A 26510-nucleotide genomic window follows, 5' to 3' on the forward strand; every position below is an offset into this window, starting at 1 on the left:
TTAAATAACCAGGGACACCATGTCCATCGAGATTATTTTTATATTCTTATAGAGAAAAAGTCATACCCATCATGATAAAGCTTCAATCATTTGTTGTAGCTGGATGTGTGTTCCAGATCACCCCCTTTGTTTTAATCTCAGATTGGACAAAAGAAGTTGGTTAACAGTCCAGAAATCCAGTTTCACAGGAACTGCGCTGTTGGGGTTGTGACTGACCTCTTTTATGTATAAAAATAGACAAGACTACTCTGGTTTTAAAATGGGACTTAGTAACAATGCCTTAAATTAGGTGCAGAATAAAGCATTTACCGTTTCTTCTTTTTTTTTTCCTCCCAAACTCAATGAATAGTGCTTCATACTGTATAAATATCTTTTGGATTGCACCACAATTCTTCAAACCTTTTCTCAAAACATATTCAAATACTTGTATAACATATTTTTTCTTTGTTTCATTATAAAAATGATGGAATCAGGTTGATACAGGGTAAATATAGCACTCTGTCTTTTTTTTGTCCAAGGATTGTTGTCATTAATAGTTTCTTTTATACAGATTGTGGCACATAGTGGCTTTATTGGCACATTGTTCAGAAATCCTCTTCCACAGACAGCAGCTGCTGGGATCCTCCTCCCAAAGTTATATATCCTCTTTGAGACGTCGATAACGTCTACCATCTTGTCCCACATGTCCAGTAAATATATCTACTGTAAATGTTACCTCTACGTTGTCATCTAACAACATCAGGTCCCTGGAAAGTCATGTAATGAGTGGCAGCAAAGCGGCTGCTCCGTTTGTAGGAATATTTAGAAAAATAAACATCTTCACCGGTGTCCAGAGAGATCCAACTATTTTACAAAATTGGCCGTTGTTTTGTGTAGGTTGTTTCTGTTGCTTGGTAAGTGACCATGGGGATCTGTTGGTAAAAACACTATGTTAGTCCTCCTAGTGGATAGAATTGAAGACAAGATCAGACAAGCCTGTGAGTTTAATTCTGATCCAAGGATCAGAATTCAAAAGGAGGAAAGGCTGGATTCAACAAAAAATATTTACAAGGATGCAAATTATTGCACTACACTTGATATATACATATACGACTTCACATATCTAAGACCTTAAGTTCCTTAACTGAGACTAATAAATGTCCAGACACTGACTTGGCACTGTCCTTTTCCTCAGCTACCTGCAGGCATTCTATTCCTTTTCAAAACTGGGTCAATAACAGACTTGTGCCTTCCCCCTGGGCTTTCCTCCACACTGTGGGGCCAGAGCATGTGTTTAACTTTCACGCATTGAATTTCAAATGGAGGCACTCCAGCATATATTGTCCAGCATATATTGTCCAAATTGTGGGGAAAGTCAAACGAAAGTGCCCCTTTTCCATAAAATAATTCAAAACATTACAATATTGGCACGAATGAAGACCACAACCGCATAAATGCATGATATGTTTTGTAAATGGTAGATTGCTGAGATGAATGGACCCATTTCAGCATAAGCTGCCAATAAACATATTTTTGTGTACAGATCTACTTATAAAGGCAAAATAGATTTTCATTTCCCGTTACGAGATAACCTTTTCGGAAAATACAGCAAATTGGTTTTAAAACATCTGAATAATTTTGGGGAGGTATAAAAGCAGATTTATGGACAGAAAAAGCCTCCCCTCTGTTCCTAAACTGGGGGCATATCACCACAGGGATCAAGATGGCTAAGGCTCAGACCATGATTTGAGGAGGGGCCAAAGTGGCACAGTACCTACCAGAGCATAAATTCAGGAAGTATGTTCTGCCTACAGAAAGTGTAAAAGGCCTTTAGCTGGTCAGCAGGAGATCTCAAACCATTTCTCCGACACAAAGGCCACAGGAATCAGCTGCCTTTCTGTAGGAGAAGGTCTGTAAAAAAAGAGTGAGTCAAATATTCAGCCTACTCAATATTCAAAACTACATTCTAGTTTTACTAAGGGTGTTGCAAACAGTTCTCAAGGGGATGTTTAATATGTATAAAACAGTGTGTAGATAACTGAACAATGTCAACAACTAAACTATGCATTAATATTTCTTAACATAGTTTACAGCTTTAACTGTTTACAAAACATGTAATGAATCGTCAATGGACTGTTCAGCAGTTTCATGAATAGAGAAAAAGGTTCCTATAAAGCCCTCCTCAGTCATTTTACCTATTCCCATTGTATGTGGTCTTGTAGACGGGCATCTGCTGGATCATCTCATCCGTGTAGATGGGCACGGCGGTCCCCACACATTCGTGCGAGCACTGCAGGCTGTCGTTGTAGCCCGTGTACATGTCCAACTTGCTGGGCACCCGAGCGGGAGTGAAGTCTGTCAGGTTCTGGCAGCTCTCCTCTTGTTGGTGGATTTTCCGCTGATGGCTATTGTGACGACCATTCCCGGACTGTGCACAGCTACAAAAACACGCACCAAAGACAAGAAACAAACATAAAATCATACCTTGTACCACTGTGAATCGAGTGGTTAAGAAGACGCTTTCATCCACTAATTAATGTTTTGATGTAATGTCACATAAAATAGTGTGAGGGTTAAGTTTGGAGTAAAGGAATCTTTCCTACCAGTTTTTAAGGACAAGTGTTGTGATCAAGGCTGCAATAACCATAATGAGAGACACAGTGATTGTGATAATCTGGTGAACTGCCAGACCTGCAAAGAGACCAAACACAGGGAAATGCTAAACATTTAGTTAAGAACAACATTCTGTAATTGGCACAAAAAGGATCTGCCCATTTAAACATTTAAATACAATACAACAGTTTTTACAACTTCACTATAGCACAAAATGCTATTGCTATGCATTTTCCTCAAAATTGTAGTCAATATATCTATAAGATTTCATCCCTTTTTTACTATAACCTTTCTCTCAAACTAAGAAGTCTAAATCTTGCTTAATGTTGATTAACCCTCTGAGCCTTTCCATCAGTTTTATCTAAAGTTCTGGAGGACAGATCAAACATTCCAGAACAATCTACAGTGTAACACATCAGCAGGTATACTTGGCTAGTCAAACTGTCTCTACCCATTGACATACCAAGAACAGCACCAAGTCAAACAGGATCGAAACACAACCCTGTAACTGCTGTAGTTAAATAAGTCTGTAGTTCAGACTTATACACCCAAAGTCGCATAGCTACATATACATGGGTAAGTGCATTTCCACTTTATTGTGCATTCCTGTCTTAAGTACTCTTTAGTAAGTAACTTTTCTGAAAGCCTTTGATTTATTGTCTATAGGGGCTGAAGATGATCAAAGCAGTAAAAAGCAAGTAAACAATAATACTTTTAACTTGTCTGGTTAGCATTTCTGTATGCACAAGACACTGCCTAATCTGGGAAACAACACAAGGGCATGAGGAGAGTGTTTGTATAGTCCAAGACAGCACTACCAGATCTATCTATTAATGGTTATGAGACATCATGTGCTTAACAGTGGTGCTCCCTGCCAAGCACATCGCAACAACCTGCATACGACTCAGTCGCTCATCCAGCTAAGGTACTGTACATGCTTTTGCAGTGTGATAAGAAGGCCTTACAGTTGTGTATTCTGAGATGTTTTGTCTCTGTGACATCATACCAAATAACTGCACTACAAAGGTTGTATTGTGTAATTTAACCCCCAGAACCCCCAAGGTGCTGATCCCTCACTATTGGCAAAGTGAAGTAATCTACAAACACCAATGCTGTGCATGACAGCTGAGTGGAGTACAATTTCTTTTTGTGTGTGTGCATAGGTGTGTGTATGTGTGTGCTGGGGCACGATCCACCATGGTACAGGGAACATGTAGTAGGACAAAAGCCCTTCATGATGAAAATGTCCTCACAGGCCTCATAAGTCTAACCTCCCCATCAGCCAACTGCCTGGTGGCTGATCCAAGCCAATTTGTCATCGGGATAGCTCTAAAGGAACTCCTACTCAGTCATTTTAAAACAGTTTACAGGCTGCTTGTGATTTGCTAGCTGGCTGACTCATCCCTCGCTCATTGTGCATATGAAGTTGGATAGCAAACTTCTGTGGATAGGGTGCACAAAAAGTGAGCCAGGTCAACCTTGGATTAATGATATCTCTGGCTGCCACAGGAAAGCCTCCCTTCCCCATGCAATCAGGGTCCCTCTGCAGCACAAGCACATTAACTTATCAGGCAAGTCATTTGCATTTCTCTCTCTTCCACCTCTGCCTCTTTGCCTCCCTCTTTCTCTCTCGCTGACATCAAGGCTAAAAGTTGAAAGTGTGGAGTAATATATTAGCATCTGTCCCAAGTTCATGGATAATGGATCCTGCCCTTGACCTTGATCAATAGTTGAGGTATCCATGGAGAATTGCTTCATTTCACATCATGTCAGTGTGAAAAGGGCTTCTCTAGCTGAGATTACCGGCTTAAACATGCCCAATGAATACCAGACAGGAACCCAGCAATACAAAACCCAGTCTTAAGTCTTTTATAACTTCATTTCTTTGGCAGGGCATTATGAAGGAAAACATAATATGTCAGATAATGACTGAATTGACAAAGCTGAGGGCTGACCAATTCCCATCCAGAACTACAAGTTGAAGGGAGAACAATTTGGCCTGGCTATTCGTAACTCATTGTGCTCTGGCAGTGAGGCTGAAAAATCACCTCTGGCAGTCACCTTGCTTCAGAGGAGCTGGGTTAGGTTTTGTTTGGTCGAATCACTGCCAAACAAAGAGATGGAGAGAGAGACAGATAGGGATAGAGAGATTCTGACCCCTGTGCCAGCAGAGTTGGAGCTACACTGAAGCTCCCGGAGAGAAATAAATGAGGTTTTCATGGCCATGACAGTTTCATAAACATGCCATATACAAGCATAGTGGTTTCATAAATTCACCTGTTATCTGCTCTTATTAAGATAGTGCTTGAAAGACTAACTGCCATGACCAAATAAAATAGATTACTAGAACTGAGCTGGAAATGTCAGTATGACAAGTCAATGGTACAACAATACATGTTTTCCTTTCAGAAATGCCTCCAAAACGTACTCTAAGGTTTGAAATGTAAATGATCTTTGTATAGCACCAACAGCCTAACAGCATACGTAATACAATCGAGCTGCTTTAAAAGCTGTGTGGAAAAGGCCCCTCAATTGTGAACAGTCACGTTACTCCCACTCGCAAGCACATTTCCAGAATGTGTCTCTCATTTATAATGCATTAAACTTCCCAGAGTGTGAGGGCTGACTAGCAGTGAAACTCAACCCTCTGTGCCCCCGCCCCCCACCAGTTCCTCTGCCCTCTTTGCAGCTCTTCTCCAATCCTTACTCCCACGCGAGGCACCTGAGCATGGGGGTAGTCGGGGCAGGGGTTGGGGGCGGGGGGGTGGTGAGGGCAGCGGTTAGGGGCGGGGGGGGAAACCTTTCATCGACGACCCACTGATGGTTGGCAATTGCCAATTAACGTTGATGTCAAAGTGTCAATCTAGGTTGATTTCCACTGAGTCACTGAGCAATCTAAAACACTCACGAAGCAAGAGGGTGCTTCTGGAGAGAAGGAGGGCGAGCGGAAGAGAGAGAGATAGAGATAGAGAGATAGAAAGATTGAGACCAGAGACAATTATTCTTTTCTCCCAAAGTCAAAGGCATTGCTGCATAATTCAATCACTCCGCAGTGGATGAAATGTTCTGACAGTAGAAGAGAAGGGAGAGTTTGAATTTTGCTTAAGTTTTCATGATTGTCTCGTTCACCCAAAGATCCAATTGTCCTGCATGCTTGTACTTCATTTACGATTGTTTGGAAAGATGGCTCGCTGATCTCATTGTGTTAACCATAGAAAAGTGGATTGCTTTGGTGCAACCGAATACATTTAAATTGGATTTGAAAAAGGTGCTTTAGGTTTCAATTTGTGCAAGTCCTGATAGAATGTTAAGGGTGGGTAGTGACAAGTGACCATTTTTCGCGTCCTATTTAGTCTTGTAACATTTGACTGTTTACAGTCCTGATGCAGACTCACGTAGATCCTTAGAGACACATTTACATTTCTCGGGCCTCTAAGTTGCTTTAGACAGATATTAAATATAAGGTTTGCTGCATCCAGTACAGGTACGGTTAAAGTCAGGAAAAAACGTCCACAGTAGTGGTGCGGATTTGGTTTGAGTTCAGGGTTAGGTTAAGAGTCAGTGTTACAGTGGTAACACTGACTCTATGTGACTCGGAGTGGTAAGGTTAGATATAGTGAATACACGTGAATGGGCTGGTCATGAAACGTTTTCTACAGGCAGAGATGTCGAGCCATGAAGGAGCTGAGCATCAGAGACATACAGTACAGCAGCATCTGCTCAGTCGGGTCACTTCATCTCCTCTTGGCTGAGTTTCTGTAATTCAAAGAGCTTGACTGTGCATGCCTGTCACCAAGCATCAGCATTTAAGTCCAGATTTAACGCTTGGGACGGAGATTCATTTTACCCACTTTATTGAGAGTCAATAGAGAGTAATGGTGAGATTATCGGATTGCCATGGTAACCGGTTGGGGAAGTATCTAGTTCTCGCTCTCTCTCTCTGCTCTCTCTGCTCCACAATTGTACACCCCTACAAGTCGCAATGCAACATTGTGCAGCATTTGGCCATTTGCCACATTTTGCTCACCTTTCAAAATTGAAATACTGAAGAACCTCAGCACATAGCATTTCATTTTAAATGTGCTGACTTGTTTTTGGCAGGAGTTTGCTCTGACTTATTTACTTGATTGTTCATTTAACTTATCTCCACTTTTGAAACATGATGAGATACAGATATCAGCAGCAGGATCCATGTATTTTGAATGTGTTTAACATGTGGCTGGATATTATCAGTTATTCACCCACCATGCGTGTTTATGGTGCTTACACCCCCACCCGCCACCTACGGTCTTCTTCAGACAACTGCCTGGTGGTCCCACCGCTCAAGAGTGCCGGTCCCAACACAAGCTTTTCTCCTGTCTGGCCCCCCAGTGGTGGAACCAACTCCCCACCTCCATCAGAGACACTGACTGTCTCCGCACCTTCAAGAAAAGGCTCAAGACGCACTTGATCCGGGAGTTCAACGGTACTTAGGAATGGTTTGCTGGACCCCATGTTAGTTTCCTCAAGGATCACAATGACTCTTGCTTAGAGTCTTGCTGCTCTTGTTGGTTAGTGGTAACTGATTTAAATTGTTGAAATATTTTTTACTGTTGCTTGCTTTTCTACAGGTACACTTGCACTTATAGCGATTCATGTTGTTTAATTGTAACTTGTTTAACTACATGCTCTTGTGGTTCTTCCCTTTGGCACTTATTTTGGTTGTTCACAATATGTGCTTCATGTTTTGGCTACCCGCAATGTTTTTGGGGCTATCTTGTTGTTATTATCAGTGACCTATGCACTTTGTAAAGCTCTCTCTTGGAAGTCGCTTTGGATGAAAGCGTCTGCTAAATGAATAAATGTAAATGTAAAATGTAAATGTTTAACTATTCCACTTAGACGAATGACAGAGCAGAACCAGGTAGGCCTACATTATATATGTACCCACTTTTGGTGGGAGGATACTTTTAGTTATTTAAGCTTTCAACCTCACAATGTCATGATGCGATAACAAGGCTGAGATATCAGCAGCAGGTCTGCTACTGCAGTTTTAATCATTTCGTATCCATGATGAAGCTCCCTGGCCCATCTGTGTGGCTTGAAGGACTGCAGCTAGCACAATAACCAGGAACAATCACTGAACATCTGGAGGCTCATGGCTGTAAAGCTTCCTTCATGCAGTGACCACAGGGACATTAAAGCGGAATGATCAAGTGGTCCACCTGCTTCAATCCATCACTGTGTGCCATACTGGGCTGGGCTGTACAGTAAAGGCTACTTGTGTGCTAAACACCAACTATAGAACAGAGCTGGGCTTGTGTCACAATGAATTACGGCCACTAAGGATTTTTAATATTGATGTGAATTTACATAGTGTACAGTTTATTTGATAGCTTGAGTGATGATGAAAAATTGCAAATTGATTCATCAAACTGCCACCACCATGACGTTTGTGTGTAATGAAAATGAGCATCCAACATTTATAGATAAATATATTGTTTTCATTATTAAAAAAAACATGCCAGTTATATGCCATCACTTGTACTCTAAAACTCTCAGTTTTGCAGACCAGCATTATATCACCATCTGTCACCCTTTTCTAACCTGGACTAAGCTTTAGGTAAAACATGTTTTTAGTCAAGCAGTCAGACAGGATAATGTTATGTAAAAGGAACCCAGAGCCTGTATTGAGAGAGAGAAGATGTACTGTATTTCTTATGCATTACGAGCATGGGAATATTCCAGAGAGAACATTTTGTCAGACTAGGTAACTGGACCCTTTCATGTTTCATTGATGCTATGAACCCACTGTCATTTTTTACAATAGGCCTTTTAGATAACAATAGGCCTGTGTTCAGAACCTTCAAATGGCTGGGGAGGTTTAGGGGTGGGCGAGTCATATTCTCACCGGGTCCACCTTGACCCCCCATGCCTGCTGTGGGAGATAGCAGAGCAGGAAGCAGACCCTCTACCACAGGGTTTGTTTCATCAGCAGTAAGAGTGCACTGCTGCCTGTGTTGGGTAGTCATGCCGACAGTACGTGACATGGATTTGTGTACTGTGACAGCATAGGAAAGTTTGGGCTTTTTTTTTTTATCCGACTAACAAAGAAGCTTTGAGTTGGAAGTCGGCCATGTACTCTGGTAATTTCCTTTCCTGGCTAGGGTGTCATACTGATATGATAATGTGCACCTAGTCATAAAGTATATAATTACGTTTTAATCAGCATTGAGGTAGCACCAGTATTTGAGTTATAAGATTTCATTTCTGAGATACAAAAGGAAAAAAATATTTTTAATTCTACACTGTACACACTGTACAGCAGTTATCTCTTTAAGACATTTGGTTCATAAATCCATCTAAGTTGCTGCACTGCTGTTAGTTGGTCATCAATATGTTCCACTGGACCTTTAGTTGCCCTCTCAATGTGGTGTGTAATTGTGTAACATTTATGTAAATGTACCCAATGAGTAACAGTCAATTAACATAGTGCTCACTCACACATCGTTTAGGTTTTATGGGAACCTGTATGGTTCATATAAGAAGCTAGATCTTCTTGTTGATTTAATGAAAGTGTAAATCCAATGTGCTTACCTGCTTAAATTCATGTGCTAGCAGAACAGGGAAACCTTCCATAAAAATTACACATTGCTTTGGTATTTCAAATAGACAGGCACTTGGTTTAAACACTCAATCCCTAAATAGAACATTCTGAACTACCATCACGCATATATACCAGTTACAAAGCCCTTCCCAGGAATTAGAGCAAGCTCACATTTGATCAATAGTTTCACAATGGTCAATTATGTCGACTGTATTTGACAGAATTCCAAGAAGAAAGTGTGTGAAACTCACAGTTTGTTATAATTCATGCTTCTACCCTGTTCTAGCAAATGTAATTTTTTCAGATAAGAACTGGCATGATGTACTTTGAATGAAATGAAACTCTACCTTGACAGTTCCCAGACATCCAAAAGACACTTTCATCAGTGACAGTCCCTCGACATTCAACTGAACACTTTCCAACAATCGTCCTTGTAAGCCCAAGAAAATTGTGCTCCTGCTGTGGTTTTTTAATGAAACCATCTGTTTCTGAAGTGGAGATTTTCTTTATGAAAGCAGGTAAAATAAGGTAGGACATCTCAAAAGCAAATCTTCGTTAATTGAAAGACTGAAGTACAAAAGAAGGTCAAAATTAAAATACACAAGTTACAATACAATGGACTTCAGACTGAGGCTAACAATCTTCTACAAAGAGATCTCGAAGGCTGGAGATAAAGGTCTTACCTGGTGTGTCCCCATATGGCTTTGGTGGTTTGACAGTCTCCCCTGAGCTGACGCTGGCCTTTGTGGTGCTTAGCCTCCTGGGGGGCGGTGTGGTCACCACTGCAAACGTCCTTTGTGGGATCTTGGTAGTGGTGGCGGTGGTGGTGGCCACTGTGGTGGTCAAGGCCTTAGTGGACAGTGTGGATTTGGGCACCACTTTCCCGTCCTCGTCAAAGTTGTCCTCTGTTCCTGTGGGTCCCCAGTCGATAAATCCAGCCACTGTGGTGGTCCGGCCATCCTGAGGCTTGTCATCGCTGTCCCATTTCAGCTGCCTCCGCGCTCGCGGCAACAACCTCACAGCGTCTGATTTGCTTCCCCCAGGAAACAAAGTCTTTGAAACCGGTGCTGACAAATGCCCCACCTCTGTCTGAGAGTATTTTGACCGGCACTCCTTACACAACTGCCCTTTATGTGCCACTCTTCTGTGCTTATTACCCGCTCCTGCCACGCCTCTGCTGTCCAGGGGTGGAGGGACAGGGATGAGGGGCCGACGCCCTGGTGGGCTTCCAGTCCTCCAGTGGAGTATGCTGGGAGCATCCCAGAAGGGCTGTGAGGAACGGGGCCTAGAGCGAGGCACAGATTTGGAGGTTAGCTTGATCCCCAAGCCCTGACTGAGGGGGGTACAGAGGGAGAGATCCAGGGTGAGGTGGGTCATAGCGAGCAGGATCCACACCCGTCGCCCTACAGCGCTCCCCGGCCTTAGAGCAGACATTGGACTGGAGAAAGAAGAGGAAAGCTGTTTAGATTGGGGTATTGATGCATTTTTATATAAACAATAATAATAATAACTATTTATTAGTAGTATATAATTTCAAGCCAGTTTCATTTCAACGTTTTTCTGTTGATTAATACATTTCTAATATTTTCAAACTACGAAGTGTGCATGCATGGAATGCTGCGCACACCTGCATTTGTATTCCAAACACACTTGCTTTTGCTCTCGGCAATGATCTGCTCTCTGGCTAACTAAACTGAACTTCGATAAGAATTATTATAGCTAAGTACCCTACATTACAAAGGTCAGACGTTAAACAAACGTAGTAAAAACACTCTTAAGATTATGGCTTTGTCTTCCATTGTCCTTGACTGTCAAAGCAGTGACAGTCCTTTTCCTTGATGTACAGATTGATATGAATCCAGCTCTGATTAAATGCTGAGGGACAAGGTCAGTCTTAGTTTGGCTGAGCATATTATTCAGCATTATCTCTGTATAGTCATCTTGATCCACAAAGGGCATTTTGATTATGCAGTGAGATGGAGCTGAAAGGTGTCAAAGTCACTTGTGGCTTGATATAAGCATAATACTGTAGTGTGCTATTACCAACACAAAACTATTAATGTATTCCATTCCAATTCTCTGTTTTCAAGGGAACCTAATCACCATCATGATTAATCATATTTTTGTCAATCCAGCTAACTTGTAACCTCACTGAACATTTGGCACTGCTTTTAAGTAAGATGTGGGATCGTCTTTGCAAGTTACAATACTGAGATGATGGAAACCTTTTCAATTACAGCCTTGTGTTGCCCACTTGACAAAGACAAATTATAGATTTTGTGGGGGAACAACCTAATCATCTGTTCTCTTTAATCGTCCTTGTCCTTGGCCAACTCAATTCCATACCAAGGACTCATCTGCTCCACACTGTAGGGATCACTAAGAGACACTAGTGGGAACAGGTTCAACATTGTAAAGGGAGAGACCATTGCATTTTCGAGAATCAAAGACTCAATCAGTTCAACATTAAAAAGCAAACATTAAGTGAAGGGAAATAGTGAGAATGGGCCATAAACAGTGCATTTTTGTTGTAGAGTAGGCTAACGGTTGAAAAGTTCAAAACAGTATGGGTGGTGATTAAACATGTTGTCTCTCTCTAAGAGGGCCACTTGAGGTGACTTCTGAACCTAGACTGGAATTAATGCAATCTCCAATAAGGGAAGTGCTTGTTCCCCGCCCTGAATAATATTGATTCTAGTAGGAAGATTGGGATTAACACCTTTGCCCTGTCAAAACGTGCCATGGAATGTTTAATGATCAAGTGGCTTCAGTGTCCTCCCCAATCTGCTTTGCTGGGTTTAAATATAGCTGGAGGTAAAAATGCAATAATGAGTTTGATTTTGACAAGGGGTACACAACTGGACATGTGTTTGATGTACAGTGGGTGGCCTAGTGTGTGGCCATCACAACCTTATCACTAAAACCATGGAGATCCCAGTTTAGGGATTGTCACATGAAACAGAAAAAGCTTGTAAAACTAGCCTTTGATTTGGCTGCCAGGACAAGCATAATGTTTTAATTATGCTTTATCCACTTATACGGTTGTTAAATACACACTGTTGATATTTCATTGATTATAGATTGCATTTTCTTGCATTCAGGCTCTTTTCATTAACACAATTCCACACCATTTTTAAGAATGTATGACAAAGACATTTAGACAAAAGTAAAAAATGCAAGGAGAAAAACTTCATGATGTGTCTGACAACAATATGACTTTGAAGTTCAAGCTTGACATTAAATCTTTCCTCAACCCCTCTTGGTTATTATAAAACATTGATCCTCGAGCCAGAAAAACTAGAGAAAAACACAATCATCCAAAGAGGGAGCCCACATACACATGTCCATCTCAACAAAGGGCTGAATACGTTGATTGTAAACAATATGCATTATTCAGAGAGTGTTTTGGCATCCAGCAGGCATATCTACAGCTGGATCTCAATATGCCAAGCCTATTCTGAAGCTGAACTCATACAGCGAATGAAATTACTTTCAGAAGCTACAGAGCGGCCCATAATTAGTGTGTCCGTTAGCCCGCAGGACTTGGGCTTGAAGGTCAGCTAAAGACTTTCCTGAATGGTGATTCGAGCAAGGGGTTCAGAGAAGAGAGGAACATGGACATCCTTTAGTCCCTCTCTCTATCACACACACACATACACACACTGCATTGAGTGTTTAATGTTCTCTCTCCTTGTAGTCTCTCCCCTTGTACCTATTGATCCATGTTCCATGATGCCTGCCAAGTATGATGATGGCTCGAGATACGAGGGAGCCATAGTTCTGTTCTGAGACTGTGTGTGTGCATGTGTAGTTGTCAATCACTGGACTTAAGAAGTGTCTCTAGGTTTCTTGATTTGAGTGCACATTTACGTTAGGGATGTTTCGTAGCAGTAACATGTTTTCATCTTTAACTACAAGAAATGGTTGTGAATGATATTGACATTTACATTTAGTCATTTAGCAGACGCTCTTATCCAGAGCGACTTACAGTAAGTACAGGGACATATTGTCTATATATAGCTCGGGATTGAGCTTAATAAGAGTCATCTGAGTAACACTTGATGAACAATGATTTCACATTTGAGAGCCGGCTTGAGCTGGGCTACAGTACACAGCAAATCCATTTTCAACTTATTTTGCGTCTCTCTATAAATGCCAGTGTCAGGGGGTTAGGATTAGGCCTAGACAGGCATTCTAAATTAAGTACATGAACTTCATGGTTGAGGACGGAAGTCTGCAAAATATTAAAAGGTTTTCCTTTGCATAAAAAATATCATGGCATATGGCATTATTTATACAGCTAAATTGCATTTAATAGTCAGTCATACATTTTTTTCCAACTATGTTCAAAATTAGCTCCAGGCTGAAAGAATACAATGCTTTTAAATGAACAATTGAAAATATGCCTGATTAGATTTAGGCAATCCCACAAAACACAAACACATCACAGATGAATTATGGAAAAATCATAGAAGTAGTGGATTGAAGGAAGAGACGGCCACGACTGTGCATACACTCAAATCAGTAATCCATTGTACACAAACACTTCATGCCATTTACCTGCATTTGAAACTTGAAGTGCTCAAACATCCAAAACAAAGCCAACAAAAGGCAAAATAAACAACTAGTGACATTTAATTCCTTCAAGTCAGTCAGCAATAGATTCACTTCAGAAGCCTGGTTCAAATGCATGAACCACGGTGGGGGATGGTGGCAGTTGGATAGCCGTGCCTTCATTCACTGTGTTTGGGAATTATGACTCAAAGATGACTTGCTTTCCAGAAGAGGATGTTGCCAATATCCCCTTGTCAAGCTGTTGACACATCACTGTTTGCCGCGAGCAAAAGGGGGGTGAACTATAGCACTGGTCTCTGATCTACGCATTCTGCAGGAGAGCAGGATGGTTCAATGGTGCTCATGTTCAATGGCAGTATGACTAAGACACTTGTGACAGGGAAGCCGGTGACATTTTGATTCCCCCCACTTTGCTGGCGGCCGGACAGCAGACTGTGCTGGCGTCTACTCAGGGGGTTCTCTGGTGAATGAACAATGGCGACACTTCAGACTAACCTGGGTTTTAGACGCCAAATGTCAAGACTAGCTTCATGTCTAGAAAAGATGATAGCACACACATGGTCAACCATGAAACACATTCATCATTCGTAATCGTGGAGTAATTGAATCGATTGCCGTGTAGCATTTCTTTGGGGGAATGAGTGATGGCGCTCATGTTCAGATCAGGTGTGTAATGAGGCCAGTCGTGATGACATTCATTTATTGAAAAATCCAAAGGGCGAAGGCTGGCTGTGCCTGATCTACACAGTCATGCTGCAGACTGGCGTCTCACCAAGTGCTACGGAGAACCAAAGACGCAGCAAAAAGGATGTGAGAATCAGACACGCTCAGATGGAAGAAAATGTCCCAGCCAACAGATAACAATTCCCTCAGATGGATGTCAATTCGCTGTGAGGGATGGTAATACAAACCTTAAAAGGATTTTTATAGGCATAAATTTAAAAGAATTCCGCTAATGTTATCAGATAATTTATCAAATTAGCCTGAAGGAGATCTAGTACAGAGAGCTAGAGTAGTATCATCATAATCAGTTTAATGTAGGTCTTAATTATAACTTTTTTTTCCAGACTTTGCAGGGACTAGGTCCTGGCAGAGAGCTCGTCCACCAATGGGAGGTGGAAATGGCCAGCCTTATATAATCTAGTTCACCTCCAGCCCTCCATTCTGTGCCGACATCAATAGAAATGTTATCAGCATGCCCTCAACAACCCCTTCACTGAGTACACATCATTTTCTTCCCGACACAGCCATTGAAAGGTGCTATGGTGAAGGTGACTCTGCCTCTGCTGAAAGCAGGTGTGATGGCAGTCAGGAGGATTTAGGGTGAATCAGCGCTTCTCATATACAGTATAGAATACAACGATTTTGTGCCCAGCAGATAGCATGTGGGGCATTGTAAGACTTATCTACATGTACTGTAACAATTTCCATATTACTTAAGCAGATTACTTTTAACTGAATTGGGATTGCAATTGAGGGTACCTTTATGTGATCTATTGTATCCCAGTGTCTCCCACACTGTTTTAAAAATGGCCCCTGGTAAAATCACAAGGGAACATTATGCAAGCTACAGAATATAGATATTAATGTATTGGATATTTTTTTCTGTTTTGTTTTAACAGACCTCTTCTCCTAGACAATGTTGATATAGTTGATTTCGTAACTGAAAATTGTGGATAATTGCAGTAGGCCTATATGAAATTGAAGGATAAAGTTATCAACATAATAATGGCATCCTACCCTCCTATCACATCATTCTAGCTCACAACTACTTAATATGTTTCCAGCAGCGGCAAATGATCCAACAATGTGTGAAGGACATTGTGTTTGCTTCGTGTGAAGAGGGCTTGCTTCGTGTACTGCACCCCGTCTCCATCCCTACTCCAAATGGATGTCGAGCAAATTGTTTTCTTTGTCGCAGTAACCCCACACGTACGCAGTGTTAACAAGGTTCTACAACAACGTAATACGTATGCTGGCAAATAACATTCCGTTTTCTCTGTTGATGTGCAGAACAGCGTTTGCATACAGTAATATGACCAGATCATTCCCCATTCCGAAGGATCTGGAGAAAGTAGACCCTCTCTCCTCCTATGCCTTTTCTATGCATGTTCATTTACTATTTCTAGCTGAATCCTACCAATAGGCTGTTTTTACCATGCAAAGACATGACATTCTCAGGGCTTATCATAAAGCCTGAAGGGGTGGTGTGGGCTCTATACTGCATTAAGAACTCATTGAAAGGGTTACTAAGTGTAAAGCTGTAAAGCAGTGTATCAAGCGAGAGCTCACACAATGTGTGCACTGGATCCATTCATTCTACCTCTTTCCCTGATTCTGCCAGCCCCAAGCACAGCCTGCCCACATGGGGGAGAAGATACTTAAAATAGACAAGGGCGGGAGGAGGATGAAGAGGGGTGGAGGCGTCTGCATTTGCATTACCTTGAGAAGAAGCAAAAGAGAGGGAGTGTGAGAAAGAGAGAGGGGGAGAGAAGCACTTGAACATTGAGCAGCGGTGTGGCAGGCCGGACCCTCTGGGGATGCTGGGTAGAAACTCTGTGATCACATCCAGGCCATGGAACAAGGATGCATCCCTTTCATCTGACTCACAGGAGCAGTTCAGGCAGAAATGGAGATTGGGCCTACTGGCGAATCCAGGCACATTTGACTGCTTCATCAAACTACAACAATGGACCCATGAGTGTAGTTAAGGAGAGAGGGGACCAGGATTATATTCATAGCTCAGTGGCCAGAGAGAGAGAGAGATACACTGTAATGCTGCTATTGTTTTGACACAGCAGGATCAGAATTATGTATTGTAACTTGATATTACCATGATGCAAACCGCACACTGTTGCACCTTTTAACTTCGTCCATTTAGTTACGCAACATCAGTACATGTTCCTTCATGGAGATGAATGAACAGTGGCATGGAGCTTGATTGGTATTCAACTTTTGTTTAATGTTGGTGAACTGTGTGTTTCCTAATAACATTGGGACGCATATTATTCCAAGGTCTGCTTGGGAGCGAAAAGGGCACTTAATCCCCACAAACACTGAACTATAGGACTGCAATTACTAAATTACTCAACCCAACAATAAATGGCTATACAGTATCTCGTAATTCGAAAGCAGCCCAGGCTGTTTCATATGTAATTGCAATTTGTATTGCTTTTGACATTCTAGGGAAATTAGTTTGACCCTACAAGATAAGATAGAAAAACAAGTCTTGTGGTTTATTTTACCTAAATTGATGGTAATGGAAAAACAAGTTCACGACAGCAGTTCTTTCCTGCTCTACCCAAGCCCGTTAATAAGAGCATGCAGCTTTAAGCGAGTCTGACCCAGAATAATGACTGTTTTCAAGAGGAGGTCATCAGAGATGCACTTTAAAGCTGAGATAGCCTTAAGCAGCCCAGCTCCAAATGACTGAACTAAACGACTGCTTTCCTGAGACACCAAAATAAGGAAATTACAATGAGATTAGACAATTTCAGTCCCAGTTCCATCTTGCACATTGCGTACATCAACACCCCTCTGTGATGGACTGAAGTGAATGAGCTTCTTTTAAGAGGCTATCTCCAACAGCAACTGCCCCAACATTAAATACCTGAAACATCCAAATCATGGATTTATTGAAGAGGAATTCAAGGGGATAACTCTGGCCTAGCAGCCTTTAGTACTTACAACACAATGTTAGAACTGTCATATATCTGGCAAGGTTGTTAATTAATAATTTATCGTGTCAGTTAGGTGAAGTTGCAATCGGTGAATTAACAAGAATGCTTCAGGAAAATTACAATATGTTTGATTGCAACACCAGCGTTGGTCTAACAGCTCCAATAAGGTGATATAGACATCTGATTGACCTCAAATTAGCAATGTTAATTGGAGTACTTTATTTTAAAGAACCTCTGCCCATAGTACTGCTCTCTTATTCTGAATCATGGTGGTCTGTACTGCTCAACAGTGCTGTCCAGGGGCCTGTTCAGAATATTAAAGATCCATCCAACACACAGGATTGATGGAAAACCAATTGTTATTCCAGAGGTGGTTTTAAACTGAGATTAATGGCTAGTCCACCTGATTATTTGCTTTTCCTCTAAATGAGGTATGATGTGGTGAAAGCCTTGTGTAATGCATGTGCCCCTAAAAACCTACCTGATCAATTGAAGATCATCTCTGGCACCACAAAGAGGAGAAGCCCACACAGGTGAACTAATCATCTGTGAGGTTTGAAAAACACCAACTATCATTTGCCTGAGATTTATGACAATTTACTATGCTAGACTTTACAGAAAATGTGTTATTCACATGAAAAATATGGCAGCACTGCTTTCCAGTCCAATAAACTCAATGAATTACTAACGATAAGGTAAATTGAATATGTCAGAATGTATACAAAATACTGAGAGGAATTCTGCAAAACACTGATGAATACTGCCGGCTTAGATATTTATGAATGATGAGGATGCATGGATGGTTCCATTATTCCATTTAAAATTCACCATCTTATCTAGCTCCTAGTCTGCAATGCCAGGGACTTAAGGAATGACAAAATACATGATGTCACGTATATGGGATCCTTATTTACTTGCTTTGAACTTCAGTGTCCTTTAATGTGGTCAAACCAGTAATGAATGCAAAGTGAGATATGCCCACTTTAGCACTGAAATACTACTACAGACAGTGCCTGAATTTAAGTCGGTAGCTGCAGGTGCATTATTAAAGCCTGCAAAACAAACTTTCTTTACAGACATCCAGGCATTTCTTATCTGCTGGAATCCCTCAGGTTAATGTCACTTTGTGGCAGAGCTTCAAATTTGGCCATTATTAAATGTGTCTTCAATTATTGTAATCCATGATGCCAGTTTCATTTGACTGTTTTCAATCTCTTTCTCTGCTGCTAGTTGAATGAGATCACTAACTTTGTTGGGAAAAACGGACCACTGCATGGAGAGGTACTGAACAGTATGTACATAAAAGTAAAACATTCTGAGGCCTGAACATTTTGTATTTTGGCGGGGATTGCTTTAAAAATGACACTTTTCTTGGTCCAGGAATACCATTTTTTGAATATTTTCTTTTCAATGGACACTGCTTCTTAAATGGGGTTTAAACTCCTATCAGATGAGATCCCAATGAGTCTCCATTTGGGGACTGTTAAATTAGCAAGCAGGCCTTGGTAGGAACTCAAGAGGTCTGTGTGCTCAAGCTCTTGGAGTAACTTATAGAGCAAACAGAGTGCAACAAGTCCTCAAACATGCACACACACACACATACATACACACACCCACACACACAATTAATGTGGCTAATGGCAAAAGAAGTACAGGAAGGTAAGGAAAAGATCACCTGTCTCATTCTGAGTCTGATGTTTTGGCCTCTAAAGCCCTATACTGTAGCTTGCAATTTTGAGGGATTTTTCATCATGTCTAGCTGATTCATTTACCACTCTCTCACCATGCTTATCTAGCCAAACAGTTTTTTGGCAAATCTTTGGAGAATTAGGTCACTGGCATGAAAAATGCTGTGACTTTTCCAGTGACAGAATTGCGTATGAGGTAGAGGGGATGTGACAGAAAGAACTGGAATGTGAATACCAAAATAAACAGCATGACATCTTGCTTTGACCTTTTTCTCTTCACAATACAAGGTAGCGTACCTCCATTTATTTCCCTGAGTTCTCCCAAGCTGTATCTTTGTTTTTTGATCGTAAACAAAGTTGGAACAACAGGTATTGCATTCCGGAGATATTATTTCTGGAGTGTGGTCTCCAGGTTTCCAGGTCCCAGTGTGTGGTTGAGTGGCTTAGACGCTCTGAGGTGTAGCAGTTTCTGAGGAACTATCGGTTTCACGGTTTCTTTGTAGAAATCCAGTATTTGGGAGTAAATTACCACAGCCGGCTCTACTAAAGGTTCCTGAGATTTATGGATTGCCCCAGTGCAGGCCGCTGGGTGGTAAATATTGTAAGAAAACTTTCAAGTGTTTCAATAATGTGCTTAAGGTTCTCACATGAAAGGGGTAAAAGTAAACCATCCCACACAAAGGCACTCACAGAGATACGCTCACACACACACACTTCATGCCTGTGAGGCCAACTGAAGCTGCGTCTGGAGAACGAAACTGTGCTGCGTCACTGCTGTGGGAACCTATGCCTGGAAAAGCAAAATAAAGGCATAGAGGATCCAAGATGCAATGGCCAATGGCGCTGTAACGTTGTATTAATTACTCCCACTGCACAATGTCCTCTACTGCTGTGTACATGACCCACATGCTCACATAAAATAAGCAGGGTGTTAAGGATCATAGAACACAGTACAGTATATAGCATGGAAGACCAAAGTCTCTGAGACAAATTATAGGGCAATGCTTCAACCATCTCAGCCCTCACCAGCCATTTAAATTACTGTGAATGGGACATAACATATAAAATGGGAAACTGTTTCCAGAACATCCCTGTAGTTCATTTATGAAGTGTTTTTGTAAAGAGGAGGCCTCTGAGATGCGACCTCCATGCCTGAAGCAGGCCAGTTAGTGGAAGGGTCCGTGACGGATAAATCTGATCCTTTGTAGAGGCAGTATTGATCCAACAAAAGCTCACTACATGAATCAAGTATGAGCTTCGCTGTTCGCTCCCTCGGCCAGACTCTGTAGGGTGGATGTTCTTCAGTAAAATAATGTCACATATCCCCTCTTCGTGTGGCTTTACTGGAAGTGCTCTTCTCAATAAGTGGTCATTAAAACCAATGACAAAATTCACAGCTATATACTGACCACAGTGTCTACTGATATTTTTATTTTATTATTATTATCATCTGTGATTATGTCAAGATGACGTGTGTATCACTGGGGATCCTGTTCAACTGTCTGGCCCAAAAAAGTAGGATATCTTGTCTGCTCTTTGTTTCACCATGGAATTCAAAATGGAAGTTGAGAACAAAACTACAAGCAAGACAAGATGTTCTTGTCCTCCCATTTTGAGATTACTGAAATGCAACAATTCAATGACACATAACAGGTCTGAGACTTTCTCATATCTGAGGGTCAAGCAGTGACCAATATGTAATGTTCCAGTTCTAATCTTGTAACCGGCCAGAAGGAGCCGACTATGCAGATGGTTAGGCAAGGACGTCTCCCCTAGTCAGATGTTAACAGTGTGGTCTGAGCAGACAGCACTGCTGTCTGCTGTCTTTCGCTGTGTGTCACAGGGACAGCCTTCCCACCCCTTTAGAGTCTAGTAGACCACTGAGTGCAGGGTGTTGGTAAGCACACACACACGTACATACACACACACACACACCTCATGAGAGCAGGAGCTCGGAGACGCAACACAGTCTATTTCACCACAATTTAGGTTAATCACGCTCCAGAGAGGCCCAGTTAATAACCCTCATGAAGGCTATTAGGAAGCAACCAAAATCCTACGGATATTAATGTATAAAGAAATGCCTTGTTTGCCACTGCTGCTCAGGGAAGCAGAGCTAATAGATGAAGGTAAAATTACTTGGTGAGATTGCACAAACTGTAGCCCCATCATACCTTAATCATCCTGTTTTTTTACGGTGAGCAAGGATGTTCAAGGGAACCCAAGGCAGAGTGAACCGAATAAGAGTCACCACAAGCTGAGAAGTTGCCAGGGAACAGAAAACGATTGAGATAAATCATAAACCGTTCTGCCTCCAGACCCATTGACACACCCTATCACAATATCTACTGGACAAGACCTGGGTCTGGCCTCAACCTGTCCATCTCACATTGCTAGCCACGGTATAGCTGGACTAGTGTACGTTAGCTGTTTTTTGGTGATCACATTTTTATCTGTTTTAATTACAGCCGCCCGCAGGAAGATCCCTCCCAAGCCATTCAGCAGCAGCTACAGCCCTTTCTGATGACATTCACCTTAGCAACATGACGGCTGACCGTTGGGAACAAAACAATGTGTCATATCAGTCAGAGCTTCAGCCCAGTGATGCAGAGGCTGCCAGGTAGGAGTCCCTATTAAGACTCCTCAGTCTCAGTCTCTCTTTATATTATATCAATACTGTTAAGAAATAGGGAGTCAGGTGGCTGAGCGGTTAGGGAATCGGGCTAGTAATCAGAAGGTTTCTGGTTCGATTCCCCGGCAGTGCAATGACGTTGTGTCCTTGGGCAAGGCACTTCACCCTACTTGCCTCGGGGGAATGTCCCTGTACTTACTGTAAGTCGCTCTGGAGCGTCTGCTAAATGACTAAATGTAAGAAGAAGAACAAAGACAATCTTTAAGTAAAACCCTTTAGGAAATGTCAATATCCCCGAGTCCTTCTAATCAGTATGCATTCCGGTCCCAAGAGTATCCTGAAGACGAAGGGAGCAATGTATGCTTTTGATTCTATTTTGGATGAATGTTACACAGGGTTTCAGCATACATTCAGGTTAGGGTTAAAGTCATATAAGACACATGCATTCCCTTAACCTATGATTTGGTTAAGGGACTATTCTGTAGGCACTATCATGTGTAACATTTAATTTTGAAGGAATGCTTGGTCATTGGTTCATCAATGCTGTATGGTATTCTTTTTTGTTACCAACTAGTGCAGTGCCTGTTGGCAGCTTGTGAGAACCATGGGTCTATCACAGTGCAGCTTAACGTGTTTAAATGTATTTCTCGCAAGATCGATTGCTTCCTCTTAGCTTATAATTTTTTTATGTCACAAACCACTCATCCAAACAACGTCACAACACTGCACATACTTGGATCATGAGCAATACACCTGCCAATTTTCAACTTCATACAGTGCCTGGTTGTTGAGATAATCTATCTGCAGACACACACACAGAGATTCCTGCTTTTATAGTTAGGCTAGATGTAATTTTTTCTCTACCCACATTTCACCATTCAAATATGAGGTCAGGCTTAAATATGCAGACTGTGAGATACATTATACATGTTATGATGGAACATGCTTAGTGATTAATTTAACAGTACAGTGAAGCTTGGGATAATTCTATTCTAATTGGAATTGGAGGATTCCCTTCAACACAACGGAAAAAGCGTGATTTGTTATTGCATACTAATTCTGATCAATTAACCCAGGATGTAATGCCTTTTACCTTTTACCAAGAGAATATGTGATATCAAGTTTCAAATATTAACTCTTCCTAATGTTTAGAGACCAAAGAGGACAACAGGAGCGGATGTGATCAAGGAGGGGCATTCTCTCATTGATATCATTGTTTTCCAGACACCCCACTCTTGCTGATAGCAAAATCATTCATATTCTACTAGTGTGGTGTGCTGGCATTAGTTCTTAGCAGCAGGAACAAACTTTATGTGACAAACTGCAAAAGTGCTCAACATGTTAATTTAATGATGCAATTAAATAGCCAGTAATTAATTCCCATTGTACCTATGTGAAATACTTTGTTTTTACCTTATACGAACATTGTTATTACATCAACTAAAAACTATGGATAACCTTATTTTAATGTATTCACGCGTGCGTGTGTGTGCATGTGTGTGTGCATGTGTGTGTAGGCTGTGTGTGTAGCTGTTGCTTCGACATGTACGTTTGGCGACCCCCAGTGTACAGAATGGGCAAGTTTCGATAATGTTCTTTTCAAAGATTGAAAATGAGTCTCCCTTCGATTTAGGATACGAAAGAAATTGTCCCTCAAATTCGCAGTATATAATGCACAATTAAACACACCTGTTATGACATTATGTCGCAACGAACCATGCTATTCGTAAGTTTTATGGACTCCATATCACTGATAACGATATCAATTTCAACTTTGCCGTTGCTTAGGTTAGATTTCAAAAGCGAGTGTGCCGAATTGGGCGTATGCAAAATTGACTACTGAACACATTCGAATTTGAAATTATGTTAGGATACAGTAGAAAAATATAACTTGTTCTAATCGGCAGCTAATTATATTGGGTTAAATGCTGTAAATGAATCTCACCTGCGTGTTAAACACCGTTTTATCCACATTTTCTCGACAACAATTCCGCGTCAGTTCTTCAGGTATCCTCCCATTGAGATGTCTTTACCACAAATGTCGATAGTGGCTGATTGACTCAAGTGATGAACCTTACTCCAAATGTCATTAATGCAAACATGCTGAGCCTATATCCTTCAACATAGCGGCAAAATAAACACTCCACTTAAAAACGCAAATTCCGCTAAGATTGATAAAGAAGAAAACGCAAAATAGCCTATCTGGGAAGTTTGGAAAGGCTACTTGTTTACCTCGACTTCACAATTCGGCAGTTCGTCAATTAGGCGAGGTTGACAAGGTTGCGCCAGGACCCTGGACAGGTGGTCCTCTGAGTGAAACCCAAAAGGTGTCCTCTGACCACTTGTGTCGGTCAAACTTTGTCTTTACATTAATCATCGAATTTCCTCCAACAAAAAGTCAAAACGCTGAGAAAAATAACGGACAGGCAAGGTTTTCCGTTGTCATCCTCGATAAAAATGATCACGCACTTTGCTTTTCTACAATATTTACAGAGATGCCAAAGCAAAATAGCACGGACATACGGTAGCCCATAACGCGTAGCCTACACTTGAAAACGAAAGATGCGGGGAAGTCACAGTTGGCCAAAAGTCTCCCTCGCTCACATTTTTTGACGGCTGGAATTAATTATGACGAAAAGGAAAAAGAAAGTCGACAAGATAAGGTGAAAAACGAGTTCCTTCAGAGCAGTGGGTTTTTGCGCAATCGGTAGAGCGCTCTGAGTAGTGGTATAAGGAAAATACAAGCGCTTGTCATTTGAGGAGAGGGAGTGCAATATCAACGCGCGCTGGATTTTCCTGCCTCTCCTTGCCTCTCTCAGACTGACTAACGACCTGCCAGTCTAGCTTCGGCTGCCACTTGCGTGACGTCATTTTAAAGTAAAATGTGATATTGTAGACCACACAGCAAACTTGAACAGTCAGTGTGGTTCCGTCTTCGGATTTGTATACACATGTTCAACTATTCAACCTATCACTAGCCTCAACATAAAAATTTGACCACAGCGAGGAACGTTACATTCCTGCAGCAACCTTTGAATAGTTCAGTTCTTGCGTGAGACAGAATGTGAAGTGAAAGAAAATGTGGTGGTCTTCGTCATTCCCAGCGGACCAGTGTCAAACTATTCGATTTCACCGGCCTGTTGAAATAAAACCTGTAAAAAGCAAAGCAATATACATGTGGTAGATGGTGAACTGTTTGTTTAGCTCGACCGGTTCATGTCAAATTGTGATTTTCATCCCAAAGAATCTCAACGTGCTGTACAGACATAACTGGCCACTAGAATGAATCAGAATATGTTGCCAGTAGCCTACTGCAGGTTATAGGTTGTTTCCTTTCCTTTGGATTGAGGGAAACCAGACATGTAACCATTCAACTGTGCATAACTTGCAGTTGGTAAAAACTTGCAAGCATGATGAGGTAACTCGTTTATAATTTTTTTACAATTCCCTCATTACTGTATTAGTGGCTATAAACACACTTATCCAAGTGGTTTCCTCTGTCTGGGTAAATGTTACTGGCTCCCCAGCAGATGGAGGCTGTCACTCATTCTCTCTCTTTCTCCCTCTCTCTCTATCTCTCGCTCGGTTCAAAAAAGGCTTTATGGGCAAGAAAAACATTTGCTAATATTCTCTTGATGCCTCTTTTTCTCTTTCCTCTGTCTCTCTTTCTTTCTCCCTTCGCTCTCTCCCTCCCTCTCTCTAAGTCCCTATCCCTCTTTCTTTCTCTCAATCTTTCTCTATTTTCAATGTGAGCCTAAATTTGTGTCTGCATGAGTAGTTAATGTGTGTAGGTGTGTGTCTTCATGCCACTTGTGTGATACAATAGGTGTGTCATATTACATGTAACTCGAGAGAAGTCCCATGTTTCTGTGCATCAGTTAGACTGTGGGTGGTTCTGGTTCACATGGAGGAATCACAAACCCTGAGGCTCCCAGTGAAACAGCTGTCATGTAAGCCATTAACATCCCGCAATGAGAGCTAGAATTAAAAATGAGATTAATTTGGGCAGTATAGCCTGTTTGACTCCCCCAGTTTCTGCTTTGTGGTGTTCTGTTTACGCACGGTAAAAAGTTTGTCTTGGAATAATAGATACAGTGGGTAATAGGTGACATGGTTTTGTTAGAGCAATCAGCTTTTGTGATATCATGAATATTAGAGTGGTGGGCCATGTCATCAAGGTATTTGGATGATATAAGATCTGATTCAAGGATTTGACCAGTGTAAAAAAGGTCAGAAAGACAGTTTTTGGTTTTCAGAACTGATTGTGTGGAAAATCTAATTGTTCCCTATTGAAGTTTGTGGAATGAGATTTCATACTAAATTAAGAGTCCTTATTGATTGCTACCCCCTTTTTAGAGGGGGAGGGTAGAGCGTGCATCAATATCACTCTATCATAATGAATGTTCAGGTATTGTTCTTGTTTATGCTATAGGAAATGCACCCTGCACAGCGAAGAACAAACATTAGGGACCAATTACTTGGAAATTTCCCAACAAGTGGAGATATCCTTGAAAATGTGAGGAAATGTCCCTTGCTTAAAATGTTCTAACTTGCTTGCATTATACTTAAGTTTCTTCGAAACAACAAGCCATTGCCATGTTTGGTAAGATGCTATGTTATGGATGCATTAACTGCCATGTAACTACATAACCATATCTACATAGCAACAACACTGTACATACATAGAAACGGCTATGTAGTTACACTTCATTACTGTTTAGCGGCACAAGTAAAGTACCAAGCCTTCAACTCCCCTT

General features: G+C 41.4%; 1 protein-coding gene across 1 annotated transcript; it reads right to left on the reverse strand.

The window, feature by feature from the left end:
* Positions 1-359: 359 nt before the first annotated feature.
* Positions 360-24684, reverse strand: ajap1 (adherens junctions associated protein 1). Its single transcript, XM_062459726.1, has 6 exons — positions 23699-24684; positions 9862-10616; positions 2583-2670; positions 2175-2417; positions 1758-1890; positions 360-911 (listed from the first exon to the last, which is right to left on the reverse strand). Exons 1-5 carry the CDS (start codon positions 23725-23727, stop codon positions 1818-1820), a joined length of 1188 nt encoding a protein of 395 aa, XP_062315710.1. The 5' UTR covers positions 23728-24684; the 3' UTR covers positions 360-911; positions 1758-1817.
* Positions 24685-26510: the final 1826 nt, after the last annotated feature.

This window comes from Osmerus eperlanus, chromosome 4 (assembly GCF_963692335.1).
Source record: "Osmerus eperlanus chromosome 4, fOsmEpe2.1, whole genome shotgun sequence".
In the NCBI taxonomy this organism is placed as follows: Eukaryota; Metazoa; Chordata; class Actinopteri; order Osmeriformes; family Osmeridae; genus Osmerus; species Osmerus eperlanus.